We start from the raw sequence: 17,253 nt of genomic DNA, 5'->3' as shown, positions 1-17,253 counted from the left end.
GGATAGAGGATGTGGTTTTAAGGCTAGAACTGCCGATTTTGCAACTGGGGAAACAGGTTTGAGTTCGGGCGTTGAGTCAATATCCTTTGATTTTGAGAAAATCACTTAATCTCCCCATGCTTAAAACCAAAATAAATGTGTCCTTGTTTAATGTAACTGATGCTCATGTGAAGTCCGCACTATATAAACCTTCAAAAAATAATAATAATAATAAGCACTTTGCACACTTCTGTCATTGGGCTATACTAGGGCTACATTTGGGTAATGTTTGGGGTACATTTGGTCTCTTTGGGCTCTACAAGCCATCTTCGGAGACATTTTTGTTATGAAGCTCCCTAACTTCCTCATTGCACAATCCTCGGTAAAAAGTGCTTTCAGTTTTCAACTTTGCTTCCATCCAGGCATAGATTCAGGATGTTAGCACTCTAGTTGCTCATCAGATCATTGCAGTAAAGCTGCTGATCTGATGGTGACTTTTAGTTGCAGATTCCTTACCTTGGAATTTCCCCCAGGTGTCAGTCTGGATCCAAAGACTTTGTGAGCAGTACCCTTGCGGGCCGTTAGGAGGTGTTGGTTGTCTCGGCATCAGTCATCTGTGTGGTGCGCTGCAGGTATGATATTGCGGGTCCTATGTAGGCACCACTCCAGTGCGCTGACATCAGTTATTTTCTTTCTGCGCCAAGTGCAGATACCAGGAAGAGCTACCCCCGTCACTCTTTGACTGATCTTTTTTGATGTTTTGTCAAAGATTTTTGAGTATTTTCACTGTCAAAGTATCATCGCACAAGACCGGGTTCAACCTTGCAAATTCTGTCATCCGACGATATCCATGACACACCCGCACTTCGTGTGCTTGTGGTGTTTGGAGCGTGACCACGACCCGAAGTCGTGCTCAGAGTGCTGGGCCATGAATCCAAAAGCTTTGAGAGAGCGTCCCTAAAGCTGCTTGTGACGCGCTCCGCTCTGTATTGCTCCTGAGCTCGGTCAAGAGGAAGCACCTGAGAACGGTCGTGGAGCCCCCATTCTTCATCGTCCCACCCCAGGTCCTCGGGACGGTTGGGTAAGTCGAGGCACAAGAAGAAGTCAAAGAAGAGCAAACATTTTCCAACTTCACCCTGTCTGTCAGCTGATGCAACGCGGGAGAAGGAGAGTCGTCGTTCCAGCCCTCTGTCCTTGGAGCCTGCATCTGGGTCGGCTCCGTGCCTCCTAGAGTTTCCGGGAGCCAGAGCTACCCCTGCACAAATCTGAAAGTTCTACGGGGCCTTGCACCTCATATGTCTGCAGTCCGCTGAAGCGCTTTTGGGCCCTGCTGCCCCTCGCCTCCCTCAATTTGCTTATCACCCATTTTGTGACTACAGAAGGGGCGTCCTTCCACGTCCGATTCCTTCTAGCCATCTTGCCGCACATGCTGCTTAGCCTCTCCGTGGCTGGGAGCGCTGAATCCAACATCCTGGTGGATCAAGGAGCCAGAAGTCTAGCCTGTCCACAGTGTTTCCCATGCTGAAGTCACGCCTGACTCCCACTCAGACCCTCGCCGTCATTTGAGCTGTTCTGGACATGGTGCAGTTTTGGACTGTTAGAAGTTAGAAAATTGTTTCTAGGTATATATTATATATGCTCAAAGTATTGGAGCAAGCTTTTCTTGTAAAAAGCACAGGTAACAAAGTGGTAAAGCAATTGCAAGTGCTTATCCCACCGCTGCACCACCAGTGTAGGAGGCTGGCCTGGTTTGTAGTGGGTACCTTGGGTACTTACACCTTATAACAGGTCCAGTTTTCCCGTCCCTTATTAGTGAAATGTAGTAGTGTACTAGCAGCTTAGGCTGATAGAGGTAGCTATAACAGAACAGCTTAGGCTGAACTAGGGGACATGCAAAGCTCATGCAATACCACTTATAGTTACACAGTACTTATACACAAGTAAAGACAATACTCAGTGTTGCCAAAATTAAAGGTAGTTTATTTGGGTGACACAGTACCAAAAATATCTTAGAGGCAATACTCCTTCTGCAGGTAAGTATTATACACAATATATACACTAGACACCAAAATTAGACAAGTGAATAGTCCTAGGATAGTGCAAACAATAGGAAATGCTATAGAATGCAATGGGAGAAACTAGGTTTAGGGGCAACACAAACCATATACTAAGAAAGTGGAATGCGAGTCACAAATTCCCCCCTAGACAAGTGTAGTGTGTGCAGAATCGCTGGGAGAGTAAGAATACAGTAAAGGTAAGTAAATTACCCCACCCCAGAAGAGCAGGAGTAAAGTACTGCAAATTTCCTTAGGACACACTACACCTCGGGATTGGGATTTTGCAGGAACCAACCAAGTCTGCAAACAACAACAACTGCTGGATTCCTGGACCTGAAGACCTGCAAAAGAAGGGGGACCAAGTCCAGATGTCGAAAGAATTTTCAGGATGGGCAGGAGCCCCTGCCAACCCAGAAGAGGGTGCAAAAGAAGAGTCCCCGGTTAGTCGAAGACTGCAGGAATGACCCTAGAAAGATGCCAGCGGGTTCTTGCGTGATGCAAAGGATGTCCCACAACGTGAAGATAGATGCAGACGTGATTTCATGTTGGAAGTCACCAACAAGCCTTGGTTACGACAAAAGTGCGTTTTGTGTCAAAATGGTGCTGGCTGGACCCAGGAGGGACCTGGGGGCCTCAACTCTGTGTGAGGACGAAGAGGGGGCTCTCAGCACTTTAGAGATCCCTCAGGATGCCAGATAGCACCCACGGGAGTCCCAGGACACAGGGGCAAAGGAGGTGCAAAACGCGATTGGTGCAGCACAACAAAGGAAGGTTCCATGCCGCCGGCGAACAACTCGGCGAGTTGAGCGTCGCAGGATGGAGTGCTGGGACCTGGGCCAGGCTGTGCACGAAGGAATTTTGCAAATAGTGCACAGAGGCCTCAGGAGGTGAAGACGACGCAATCTACAGGAATACCGTCGCTTTTAGGGAAAGCAAGGTCTTACCTCCTCCAAATTGAGTCAGCAGGACCTCTGGACAGTCTATGTCGATGGGGTCCAACCTATGTGTCGTTAGGAGAACGCTCGTTGCTGTGAGAGGAGTCCAAGGGTACTGGTTGTCTTAAAAGTTGCCTGCTGGAGCAGGGGAGTGACTCCGTCACCCCACGGGAGATTTCTTCAGTCCTGCTGGTGCAGGGTGAAGACAGGGAGTCCCTGGAGCGTGCACACCGTGGAAACTGTTTCAGTTGCTGTCTGGAGCTGAAGTTGGAGATGACAAGTATCCCTTGTGGATACTTTGTTGCTGTTCCAGCGGTTCCTGGAGCAGGCTGCGGTTGATCTGAGGTCAGGGGATGATGAAGTAGTTGCAGAAGATTCCTGAAGGAAACTTGCAAGCAGGATCTGAAGAGAAGCCACGGGAGAGACCCTAAATAGGCTGAGAGGGGCATTGGCGACCTTATCAGGTATGGACCTACCAGGAGGGGTCTCTGACATCACCTGCTGGCACTGGCCACTCAGAGCCCTCCAGAGTGCCCCCACACCTTGCAAAGCAAGATGGCTGAAGTCTGGGACACATTGGAGGAGCTCTGGGCACCACCCCTAGGGTGGTGATGGACAGGGGAGTGGTTACTCCCCTTTCCTTTGTCCAGTTTCGCGCCAGAGCAGGGGACAAGGGGTCCCTGAACTGGTGTAGACTGGCTTATGGAAGGAGGGCACCATCTGTGCCCTTCAAAGCATTTCCAGAGGCTGGGGGAGGCTACCCATCCCCTGCCTGTAACACCTGTTTCCAAAGGGAGAGGGTGTAATACCCTGCTCTCAGAGGAAAAGCTTTGTTCTGCCTTCCTGGGACTGAGCTGCTCAGACCCCAGGAGGGCAGAACCCTGTCTGTGAGGTGGCAGCAGCTGTAGTTGCAGTGCAAGCCTCAGATAGCTGGTTTGGCAGTACTGGGGGTCCATGGTGGAGCCCCCAAGATGCATGGAATTGGCTCCCCAATACCAGATTTTGAATGAGGGAACAATTCCATGATCTTAGACATGTTACATGGCCATATTCGGAGTTATCATTGTGAAGCTACATATATCTATTGGCCTATATGTAGTGAACGCGTGTAATGGTGTCCCCGCACTCACAAAGTCACGGGAAATGGCCCTGAACTATGTGGGGGCACCTTTGCTAGTGCAAGGGTGCCCTCACACTTAGTAACTTTGCACCTAACCTTCATATAGGTGACTTATAAGTTACTTAAGTGCAGTGAAAATGGCTGTGATATAACGTGTGCGTTATTTCACGCAGGCTGCAATGGCAGGCCTGTGCAAGGGTTTGTCTGAGCTCCCTATGGGTTCCAAAAGAAATGCTTCAGCCCATATGGCTCTCCTGGACCCCAATGCCCTGGGTACCATATACTAGGGACTTATAAGGTGGGGTCCAGTGTGCCAATTGAAATTGTTAAATGAAGTCCCTGTCACTGGCCTACAGTGACAGATTTAAAAGCAGAGAGAGCATAAGCACTGAGGGTCTGGTTAGCAGAGCCTCAGTGACACAGTCAAGCACTATACAGACACACATTAGGCCATAAACTATGAGCACTGGGGTCCTGACCAGCAGGATCCCAGTGAGGCAGGCAAAAACACACTGACATACAGGTAAAAATGGGGGTAGCATGCCAAGGAAGATGGTACTTTCCTACACAGCCTCCCCCCACCCCGAAAAGAGGGACAATAAGGCTAACCTTGCCCAGATGAGTTTTCATTGTCTAAGTGGAAATATCTGGAGAGTCCATCTGCATTGGAGTGGGTACTCCCAGGTCTATGTTCCACTGTATAGTCCATCCCCTGTAGGGAAATGGACCACCTCAACAATTTAGGGTTTTCACCTTTCATTTGTTTAAGCCATAATAGAAGTTTGTGGTCTGTCTGAACAATGAAGTGAGTCCCAAACAAGTAGGGTCTCAGCTTCCTTAGTGCCCAGACCACAGCAAAGGCCTCACTCTCTATGGCAGACCAACGCTTTTCTCTAGGGGTCAACCTCCTGCTAATGAAAGCAACAGGTTGATCCTGGTCCTCTGAGAACTATTGATTGAGAAAATACAAAGTCTTCAAGCCACGTTAGTGTTAATTCTCAAAGTAGGTTTAAGAGGTATACTGTGTATACTTAAAGCTACTTTCCCATAGTCTCGTACACAAGATGCTCTTTCAGAGAATGGTTCTTTTCCATTTTGCTCTAAGGAATCATGCTGTAGCCTTCAAATCTCCTCCATGTATAAAGTGTTCCTGCTCTGAAACACTTTTGTGGAGTTTTTTCTCATCATGTAGTGATACAGTTGCAAATCTGGGGTTATTATTATAGCTAGAATTGCTTTCTCTGCAGATTGTTAATCCAGGCATACTCGATGACTGCTCCACAATTCGCGCCCTTAAAACTGTTCAACCCATGAATTTTTGTGACTCAAAAAAAACTTGCACTGGTATTGCTCAAGTTTTCAACACTGATTTCAGTAGAGTCAACTTTATATTTAAGACAGTAGTATCAAGTTCCCCAGACTCGCACCTTTTCATCCGATAGCTGCTGTTGTTTTTTCTACTAATATTCTTTCTGTGAGGATGAGTGCCTCATGTCGGACAACATGTCGCTGTCAACTCAGACCAAGCCACTTTTAAAACCACGTCTGGATGCAGGAACTAAGTGTCTCGGATCATACTTGCTGTTTCTTTGAATGAAGAAAGAGCTTTGCCTGTCACCCAGCATCTGCTGTGTCTGGTTTCCATTCACCGCATTGAATATGAACCTCTCACCGTGCCTGATGTAACAAATCATACTGCCTGTTTCTTTGTATGGCGAGTGTTTTAGCTGTTACCAGATGCCTGCTATGTGTGTGGTTAAGTTGCCATTCACCACACTGAATGTGAACCCTTTTCACTTTGCCTGATGTATCAACAGCAGCATTTTGGACTGTTCTTGCATCTATTGCATTGCATATGCCATTAGGCACCTCCAACAATACTATTCAACAGTGCCTCCATTTAGGTCACCAGCTCTGTCTACAGATTTTGCAGATACCATCGAAGCTGAGGCACCACATTCCACAATGCCATCTGTTATTGACATTACCAGTTCTTCTGCTCTTGAATGATTCAGCTACTGCAGTTTTTCAAGTTGCTAGTACTTCTTCACCAATGGCAGCAGGCTCTCAATCCAATGTTGACTTTGAACATAGCTGTGTTTTTCTCAAGACTCTTCCTGTTACATCACACTGTATTCCACATCTGTCATTTCTTTCCAGACGCTGTTAATTTTATATTTTTCTTGTGGTGGGCTTGGCCATTTGGATTTTTATCACATTTCAAAATCTGCTTAGATGGAATGTGCCCAGGGTGCCTCCCAGCTGGTTTACAAATATTGCCTATTGATTTTGCACCACTCATATTTTTATAATTAGCTAGATTTAATTTGTAATCCACTTCTCACAGCTTTCTTTGTAGGCATTACCTTTTCCTTCACGGGTAGAGGAACTGGTTTAATAAAAATATGGCATTGTATTGTGCTCCACTTTCATGGTCATAGTCACTTACATGATATGGTATTGTATTACGCTCCACTTGGATAGTCACCGTCACCTAGTCAACATCATACCCCTTCCAAAAAATTCCATTTAGGGGCGTCACAGATCTCTTTATTGTGGCCCTTGCTCCAGGGTCAGATGATAAATACTTATAATTTTGTATCACAAATGTTTACTTTTCTCCTACAAATAACTTTTAGTGGTATTTAGTAACAGACTTATTGTGGACAATACTAATAGTTACATCTGGATTTGAATCAGCCCATTGGTTATCGTTGGTTGCTTTCTTGGTCATCTTATGTGCTTGCTTCTTATTCGATGTCTTTCCTTCCTTTTGCTGTGTTTGTCCCTACCTTGGGACATAGCTTCTTTACCATACTGTTGATGGATGAGTTGTCTTTCCACAACTTACAGTAAGGGAACTAAATTTTTTCCTTTCTTTTAGCACGTCTTGGGAGTGTATGTATTTTTGTGCACTCTCCCTCGTGTAGTTCTACACCATTCAAGCCCTACCTGTGCTCTTTGTTGCTTCCCCCCGGCCCCTGCCAGTCGGCTGCTTCCTCTTCTATCCTCATCCTTTTTTTTTTTCCTTCTCTTTTGTATTTTGGAGCACCAAGCGGCTGAAATTTGCTGCCTGTCTGCTCTATTAAAAATGTTTCTTTGGAATACACATTGTTACACTATTTTGTTTTGGTTGATATTGTTCTAGATAAGCAGACAATTTTTTAAAAGATTGATGTGGAACAGCATTGGCAAAAAAGCATTTGCATAGCCAAAAGGTTACGTAACGGCACTGAATGGTGAGATCAATTGGTTTTACTAATGCTCATTTTATAGGTTATTTAAGTTACGTCAATACAGATGTTTACAATCTGCTTGCCTAGAAGTTCATGTACATATCATTGCTATTGCGCTTACTCAACAATGATATGAATAGGTCAATATTGTGCAGAATTGTGGGAAACAGCAAATTGTCTGCCTAATCACCCCCTTCTACTGCCATGGTTTGTAAAAACATCTTTACATGGTTTTTGGTTGTCACCACTATCTGGAAGTATACAAGATAAATGTACTGGAGGTAGTAGAATAAGTAATTTATTTTAGTATAGCCCCTTGTCTCCCAGCTTCCAGTTTCCTTGGGGCCTCAAGGGTGGATTGGTAAAGGAGAGGCCCTCAAGGCAGGAACTCCACTGAGAATATTGTGTGTGAGAACATAGAGGGCTTCAGATTTAGACTGCAGATATTAAAATACTTTTTTGATCGTTATATTGCAAATTTCTTGTTTTCTTATTTTTTAGTTAAAGTGTTCATTTCCTAAACTATTAGTACTTAATATCGTATCATAGTGTTTGGAGCCATAGTAATTGAACATTTTTTGAACAGGAAGTGGACATGCTAAGCAGTCGCAAGGTTGCTAAAGAACTGACAACAGAGCAACAAAATTTAGAGCGAGAGCTTGACACGTTACAGGTAGAGCATGCACACAAAATGGAAGAATTGCAAGAGGAGCAGAAGGAGTTGGAACAAAAGCTGGAACGAGTGAAACAGCAAAATTGTAACTGTGATTCAAGCCTTGAAAAAGACCTGGCTGCACAGTATGCTGCACAGGTGAGAAATAAACCATTTTTTCCTTAATTTTGACAACCACAACTTAGTTGTGAAGTGTGCTATATAAATAGTGTAACCATTCATATATGTATATTTATTTTAGTGAGATTCACAACCCTTTTCTTCCTCCCCCTTGCACACAGCAGGTTTTGTGTCTTGATTCAACTTCAAATTATTATGTAGTGTTTTTAAACTGAATATTTAATTATTTACTTGGTTTATCTGGGTTGCCTTTCTCAGAAATCTTGACATTGTTTCTTGTAGTTTTGTCATTTTTATTGGGTAAAATGCAACTGTCCTATGTACATGTGTATTCAGCCCTAATTAATACAATTAATACTCGGTTAAGCCATGAAATGTATCACGAGTTCTTTTTATAGAATTGTATGATTAGGATCCCAGAGGTATGGACCTTTGCCATAATTTAGAGAGCACATCTGCAAATGATATATATTTTTTTAAAACAGTTAACATTAGGAAGCCAGTTCTTCTCAAACCATACAATCCCATTTGACCTTCATTTTGTTTAACCTAACAGGTGTTTTTGTAAACCTCCTGTTCGTACCAGGGGACATATTGGCCTTTTGCTTCATTACAATGATAGATGTTTGTTACCGAACTCAGTAGTCATTTTATTGAACCCTTAAAGAATGAAATGCTGAGGAACCTGCTGGATTTAAACCTGGAACCATGTGGACAAACCCAGATCCCTGTAGTATATGTATTACTCGACTTAACTGCTTTACCTATATTCTAGTAGTACAGTTGGGAAGGTCACATATTCTGTTGGTTTGTCTGTATATCTATATGTTCGGTGGCATGTGTAGCTGCAGATACACATGCTGTGCACATCCCGCCATCTGGTGTTGGGCTCGGAGTGTTACAAGTTGTTTTTCTTCGAAGAAGTCTTTTCGAATCACGAGATCGAGGGACTCCTCCCATTTCGGCTCCATTGCGCATGGGTGTCGACTCCATCTTAGATTGTTTTTTTTCCACCATCGGGTTCGGACGTGTTCCTTTTCGCTCCGTGTTTCGGGTCGGAAAGTTAGTTAGAAACTCGGAAAAATCGTCGGTATTGTTTGCGTTCGGTATCGGGTTAGTTATAACAGATCGACACCGACTTTTGAAGAGCTCCGGTGGCCCTTTGGGTTTTTTTTGATCCCCCCGTCGGGGCCTGGTCGGCCCGGCCACGTGTTTCTTCAAGGCTGATGGAACGGACCCCATTCCGCTTCTGCCCAAAATGTCATAACAAGTATCCATATACAGATCAGCATCTGGTCTGTAACTTGTGTCTGTCTCCAGAGCACAAGGAGGATACCTGTGAAGCCTGTCGAGCGTTTCGGTCGAGGAAGACCGTAAGAGACCGAAGAGCAAGAAGACTGCAGATGGCGTCGGCGCCGACAGGACAAGGGCGTTTCGAAGAGGAAGAAGAAAGCTTCTCCATCCATGACTCGGACGAGCTCGATCCCGAAGAAACGCCGAAAACCGTGAGTAAGACGTCGAAACATAAAACTCACGAGAAGACAACAAAAGCCCAGGGGACGCCACCGCCAACATGCCATGGCTTAACCCGAAAAATAGGTGACCGATCATCGGCACCGAAAAAGGGCATGCATGTGGCGAAGTCATCCGACTCCGGTCGAGATACCGCCACACAGCTATCTCGGGCCCGAGACAGCGGCTCCGAACAGATTCGGCACCGAGACAGTGGCACCGAAATGGTTCGGCACCGAGACACCACGACGCCGAAAATAAAGAAGGTTGCCTCGGAGCCCAAAAAGGCGACCGAAAAGGTTTCGATTCCGAAACATCCAGCCTCTGAACCAAAAACAGGTTCCTACACAGAGGAACAGGGATTGTCCTCCCAGATGCAAGGACATAAGTTTGGAGAGGAACTTCAATCTGTTGAGCCAGACTACACTCAAAGAAGGCTCCACATTCAAAAAGACACAGGGAAGATAAGCACTCTTCCCCCAATTAAGATGAAAAGAAGACTTGCCTTTCAAGAAAAGGACAAGCAGCCACATGCAAAGGTGGCAAGACAAACAACTCCACTACCATCTCCACCACCATCAATGCACACATCACCGGTAGCCACTCCACCACTGATGCAATCCCCGACTCCTACTGCAATGAGTCAAGATGATCCTGATGCATGGGACCTTTATGATGCTCCTGTATCAGATAACAGCCCAGACTGTTACCCTACAAGGCCGTCGCCACCTGAAGACAGTACATCCTACACGCAGGTGGTCTCAAGGGCAGCTGCGTTTTATAACGTCACCTTGCATTCAGAACCAATTGAGGATGATTTTTTATTTAATACACTCCTCCACTCATAGCCAATACTAAAGCTTACCTATGCTCCCGGGAACGCTAAAACATTCAAAACAAATATTTCAGGATCCTGTTAAAGGCAGAGCCATAACTCCAAGGGTAGAAAAAAAGTACAAGCCACCACCAACAGACCCTGTTTATATTACGCAGCAATTAACACCAGATTCTGTGGTTGTTGGGGCAGCTCGCAAGAGGTCAAACTCTCATACCTCGGGAGATGCACCACCTCCAGTCAAGGAGAGTCGCAAATTCGATGCTGCGGGTAAAAGAGTTGCAGCACAAGCAGCAAACCAATGGCGTATTGCCAATTCACAAGCACTTTTGGCAAGATACGATAGAGCTCATTGGGACGAAATGCAGCATTTCATAGAACACTTACCCAAAGAGTTCCAGAAAAGGGCACAACAAGTGGTAGAAGAAGGACAAAGTATCTCCAATAATCAGATACGGTCATCAATGGACGCAGCAGATACAGCTGCAAGGACAGTAAATACTGCAATAACAATAAGGAGACACGCATGGTTGCGTACGTCAGGATTCAAGCCGGAAATACAACAAGCCGTGCTGAATATGCCCTTTAATGTACAGCAGTTGTTTGGGCCGGAAGTCGACACTGCTGTTGAAAAACTCAAAAAAGATACTGATACCGCAAAAGCCATGGGCGCACTCTACTCCCCACAAAGCAGAGGCGCATTTCGCAAGACACCATTTAGGGGAGGGTTTCGAGGTCAACCTACAGAGGCCACAACCTCACAAGCAAGGCCCACTTATCAAAGCCAATACCAGCAGGGAAGTTTTTGGGGGCAATATAGAGGGGCACAATTCCAAAAAAATAGAGGGAAGTTCCAAAGCCCCAAAACCCCTCAAAACAAACAGTAACTTCTAAGTCACACATCCCCAACACATAACACCTGTGGGGGGAGACTAAGACTATTTTACAAACATTGGGAGGAGATAACAACAGACACTTGGGTACTGGCAATTATCCAGCATGGTTATTGCATAGAATTTCTCAAATTCCCTCCAAACGTACCACCGAAAACACACAATATGTCAAAAGAACATATAAATCTTCTAGGACTAGAAGTTCAGGCATTACTACTAAAAGAAGCAATAGAATTAGTACCAGAACACCAGAAAGGAACAGGAGTTTACTCTCTGTACTTTCTCATACCCAAAAAAGACAAGACTCTGAGACCTATATTAGATCTCCGAACATTAAATACCTACATCAAATCAGATCACTTTCACATGGTGACATTACAAGACGTAATCCCACTACTCAAACAACAAGACTACATGACAACACTAGACCTAAAGGATGCATATTTCCATATACCGATACATCCTTCACACAGAAAGTACTTAAGGTTTGTATTCCAAGGGATACATTACCAATTCAAGGTGTTGCCATTCGGAATAACAAGTGCGCCAAGAGTTTTTACAAAGTGCCTAGCAGTCGTAGCTGCACATATCAGAAGGCAGCAAATACATGTGTTCCCGTACCTAGACGATTGGTTAATCAAAACCAACACGCTAGGAAAGTGTTCACAACACACAGAGTATGTCATAGAAACCCTCCACAAACTAGGTTTCACAATCAACTACACAAAGTCACACCTTCTGCCGTGTCAAACACAGCAATACTTAGGGACGACAATCAACACAGCAAAAGGGATTGCCACTCCAAGTCCACAAAGAGTTCAGGCATTTCACAATGTAATACAGGCCATGTATCCAAATCAAAAAATACAAGTCAAAATGGTGATGAAACTCTTAGGCATGATGTCCTCATGCATAGCCATTGTCCCAAACGCCAGGTTGCACATGCGGCCCTTATAACAGTGCCTAGCATCACAGTGGTCACAGGCACAGGGTCAAATTCTAAATCTGGTGTTGGTAGACCGCCAAACATACACCTCGCTTCAATGGTGGAACAGTATAAATTTAAACCAAGGGCGGCCTTTCCAAGACCCAGTGCCACAATATGTAATAACAGATGCCTCCATGATAGGGTGGGGACCACACCTCAATCAATACAGCATCCAAGGACAATGGGACACTCACCAAAAACAGTTTCACATAAATCACTTGGAACTATTGGCAGTATTTCTAGCGCTGAAAGCATTTCAACCCATAATAAGCTACAAACACATTCTTGTCAAAACAGACAACATGACAACGATGTATTACCTAAACAAACAGGGAGGCACACACTCAACACAGTTGTGTCTCCTGGCACAGAAAATATGGCATTGGGCGATTCATAACCACATTCGCCTATTAGCACAATTTATTCCAGGAATTCAGAACCAGCTAGCAGACAATCTTTCTCGGGATCACCAACAGATCCACGAATGGGAGATTCACCCCCAAATACTGAATACTTACTTCCAGAGTTGGGGAACACCACAAATAGATCTATTTGCAACAAAGGAAAACGCAAAATGCCAAAACTTTGCATCCAGGTACCCACAAGATCAGTCTCAGGGCAATGCGTTATGGATGAGTTGGTCAGGGATATTTGCTTACGCTTTTCCCCCTCTCCCACTCCTTCCATATCTAGTAAACAAGCTGAGTCAAAACAAACTCAAACTTATACTAATAGCACCAACATGGGCAAGGCAACCTTGGTACACAACACTACTAGACCTCTCAGTAGTGCCTCATGTCAAACTACCAAACATACCAGATCTGTTAACGCAACACAAACAACAGATCAGACACCCAAATCCAGCATCGCTGAAACTAGCAATCTGGCTCCTGAAGTCCTAGAGTTCGGACATTTAGACCTTACACAGGAATGTATGGAGGTCATAAAACAAGCTAGGAAACCTACCACTAGACATTGCTATGCAAATAAGTGGAAAAGATTTGTTTGTTACTGCCATAATAATCAAATTCAACCCTTACACGCATCTGCCAAAGACATCGTAGGATACTTACTACATTTTCAAAAATCAAAGCTAGCTTTTTCTTCCATTAAAATACATCTTACAGCAATTTCAGCTTACCTGCAAATTACGCACTCAACTTCTCTATTTAGAATACCAGTCATAAAAGCATTTATGGAAGGTCTAAAGAGAATTATTCCACCAAGAACACCACCAGTTCCTTCATGGACCCTCAACATTGTCTTAACACGACTCATGGGTCCACCTTTTGAGCCCATGCACTCTTGTGAAATGCAATACTTAACATGGAAAGTTGCATTTTTAATTGCCATCACATCTTTAAGAAGAGTAAGTGAGATTCAAGCATTTACCATACAAGAACCATTTATTCAGATACACAAGCATAAAGTAGTTCTACGAACAAATCCTAAATTTTTACCAAAAGTCATATTACCGTTCCACTTAAATCAAACAGTAGAATTACCAGTGTTCTTCCCACAGCCAGACTCCGTAGCTGAAAGAGCACTACATACATTAGACATCAAAAGAGCGTTAATGTACTACATTGACAGAACAAAACTAATTCGCAAAACAAAACAATTATTTATTGCTTTCCAAAAACCTCATACAGGAAATCCAATTTCTAAGCAAGGCATTGCTAGATGGATAGTTAAGTGCATTCAAACCTGTTATCTTAAAGCAAAAAGAGGACTGCCTATTACACCAAAGGCACACTCAACTAGAAAGAAAGGTGCTACCATGGTCTTTCTAGGAAATATTCCAATGACAGAAATATGTAAGGCAGCTACATGGTCTACGCCTCATACATTTACCAAACACTACTGTGTAGATGTGCTAACAACACACCAAGCCACAGTAGGCCAAGCAGTACTACGAACATTGTTTCAGACAACTTCAACTCCTACAGGCTGAACCACCGCTTTTGGGGAGATAACTGCTTACTAGTCTATGCACAGCATGTATATCTGCAGCTACACATGCCACCGAACGGAAAATGTCACTTACCCAGTGTACATCTGTTCGTGGCATTAGTCGCTGCAGATTCACATGCACCCACCCGCCTCCCCGGGAGCCTGTAGCCGTTTAGAAGTTGATCTTGAACATCTGTATATTTGTAAATATATATATTACTGTAAACTACATTATGTACATACATATTCACTCCATTGCATGGGCACTATTACTAGCATATACAACTCCTACCTCACCCTCTGCGGGGGAAAACAATCTAAGATGGAGTCGACGCCCATGCGCAATGGAGCCGAAATGGGAGGAGTCCCTCGATCTCGTGATTCGAAAAGACTTCTTCGAAGAAAAACAACTTATAACACTCCGAGCGACTAATGCCACGAACAGATGTACACTGGGTAAGTGACATTTTCCTTTTCTGACAATCTTGATTGCATGATTTGTTTTGATTGATTTTAAGGAGGTATACAACCTGCTATTTATTTCCTAGCTGTCATATTTTCACAGTTACCTTCTTTCATGACATCTTGTTGTGCAGGATACTTTCAATTAGACTCCAGATAATATCTGATAGCAGTAAGTATTAATGTATAAGGAATTGAAAGTTAATTTTGAGAAGCAGAAGAACAACCGGGACAGGTTGATTCAAAAGTTGGCACAGATGCACAGTTCTAGATGTATACCTTAATCGTCTTTTGAATATGAAAGTTATATAAAGCTCTAAAGGAGAGTAAACCCAGTGATTGTCTCAGGATGGTAGAGAGAGTTCCACTGTCTTAATACTGCCCCAGTGAAGGGTCTGTTGTACGCTTGTTTTGAACTTAGATGGCATTAGCAATGTGGTTTTTCTTCTAAAATCTCTGGAACAAACACAGAATGTCAGTACGTTGACCATGCTATTGTATCTTGTCTGGCTTCCTTTGTAAGTTGTGCTTCCATTTTTTAAATTTATTCTGACATCTAGTAGAAGCCAAAGGAGGTAGAGTAGAATTGACAATGTGATTGAACTTCTTTTTGGCTGTGATTTGCCTTGATGTTTATGCATTGTTTTTGCCTAGGTGTCTCGTAGGTGTAAATGTCAGGGGGAAGCCCTCAATGCCAAATTTATTAGTTTCACAAAATTGACCCCTGAAATACAAAAATGGGATTGAAATATTTACTTCCCTTGTGAGCTGCTCAGGATATATAACTTCTGGCCACACCAAAGTACATTTTTCACTCAGCTTTTCTGTTACTACCTTTGGGCGTGGTGTGGGAATCCTGAGCAAACTTCCCTGCAGGATAGGCTGTTCAGGTCAGTTTGCCAGGGCATCATTATCATTTTTGACAAAGTCTATAGACTTGCCATTTGGATAAACAATTATGCATCCATGACCTATGCTAACTTTGTAAAACAAAGCCCAAAGATTTTCTTAGGGGCCTGCCACCAGCATTGCCAAATTCTGTTTGCTGAATCAGAAGGTGGTCTAGTTTGGATTCCACCTCCCACCTACTTCTTCATCCATGATACACTTTTTATCATGTTATTTCACTTGTATACTTTCTTATTCATTCCTGTTTTTTCCTGTCTTCAACTTTCTTTCTCTGTGGACTGCTTTTTTTCTCTTCTTCTGGGGTCAAAGTCTGTTGATTAAAATATAAGTCCTAATCCCTCATTTAGCATCTTAATTGTTGAAGGAGAAGTCTACATTTCTATGGCTTTCTTGCCACAGTCTAACGTTTGCCATAGTGGTTAAGCCTGGGCTGAGTTCACGGAGTTATGCTACGTGGAGCTTTGCGAAGTGTCCAAAAAACTCTGCTGCGCTACGCAGAGTTCCACAAGCGGCAGAGTGCATTGGGTCACGCTGCTTGCGCTGATTTTTAGTGGCAGGTTTTGTCCCGTGCTGAAAAATCTGCGTGAATGGCTCCCCTGCGCAGCGCAAGAGGGCACTGCTTCTTTTCTGTTGCTCGAGTTGATTTTGTACTCAAGCAGCAGCTACCTTAACGTGAACGGAAGGTTTCTCAACGCAAGCAGTTGCAACTATACTGCGACCGCTCGCGCTGAGAAAACGCGCCGGGAGGTGGTCCTGAGTAACATTTTCCCTGCTTGCACTCACCAACTCACCATTGACTAGCGAGGAGAAAACTCTGCTCATCTCCACTACGAGTAGTTTATGGGAACTGCGCTGAGTGGGAGAACCTCTACAAACTCCGCGAGCAGAGTTGACCGCCCACCCCTAATAGTGGTGCCAGTATAAACTCGTCACAAAAAAGATACGAAAAGCATGGGCACCCTCCAGCGGCTCGAAATGGCAAATGTGAGGAGTCCACATCAAACGTGGGCCATGCTGTTACACCTAGAGAGGCTATGGCGCACCAGCAAAGATCCCACAGACCGAGCCGCCTTCAAATCATCCCTCAACAAATACCGACTGCTCGTAAAATACACGGAAACCGCATCCTTACAGACCACATCAAAACCTCCACCCAAACCACATCAAGAAACTCTTCAACATTGTCTGAGTTCTCCTCCTTGTCAGCCTCTGAGAACACCATCTCCCCATCCCAGGAACTCTGCAACACCCTAGCAGACTGCTTCCAAGGCAAGATATCTACCATCTACAGTAAATTTGCACCCCAACCCACCGACCTCCACAGCCTCCTCACGCTAACTGATACCACCAACAATTCTCAGCTCACTACATCGGAACAGCTCATCAAACAGAGAACCATTGCCATCATGAACTCCATCCACTCCAGAGCACCAATGGAACCCTGCTCCCACTACGTCTTCAACTTCGGGAGAAAGGAAATCAGCAGCTAACTCACCTCCATTTCCAATTCTTCCATCACCATAGCCACCTTTCCCGATCAGTGGAAACATGCTAAGGCTAGACCCCCCTGCACGAAACCCT

At 44.3% G+C, this 17,253-nt stretch overlaps 1 protein-coding gene across 2 annotated transcripts in view; it reads left to right on the top strand.

Annotated features, from left to right (window-relative positions):
• The window catches only part of SKIL (SKI like proto-oncogene), a 134,909-nt gene that overhangs the window by 106,450 nt on the left and 11,206 nt on the right, over positions 1–17,253 (top strand). For both annotated transcript variants that reach the window (XM_069213179.1, XM_069213178.1), the window contains exon 6: positions 7,914–8,138. In XM_069213179.1, the coding sequence (XP_069069280.1) occupies positions 7,914–8,138 (225 nt within the window). The remainder of the gene's footprint in view (positions 1–7,913; positions 8,139–17,253) is intronic.

Source organism: Pleurodeles waltl, chromosome 11 (assembly GCF_031143425.1).
Source record: "Pleurodeles waltl isolate 20211129_DDA chromosome 11, aPleWal1.hap1.20221129, whole genome shotgun sequence".
Classification (NCBI taxonomy): Eukaryota; Metazoa; Chordata; class Amphibia; order Caudata; family Salamandridae; genus Pleurodeles; species Pleurodeles waltl.
Note: the sequence above shows the minus strand (reverse complement) of the source record. Positions and strands in the feature narration are given on the sequence as shown.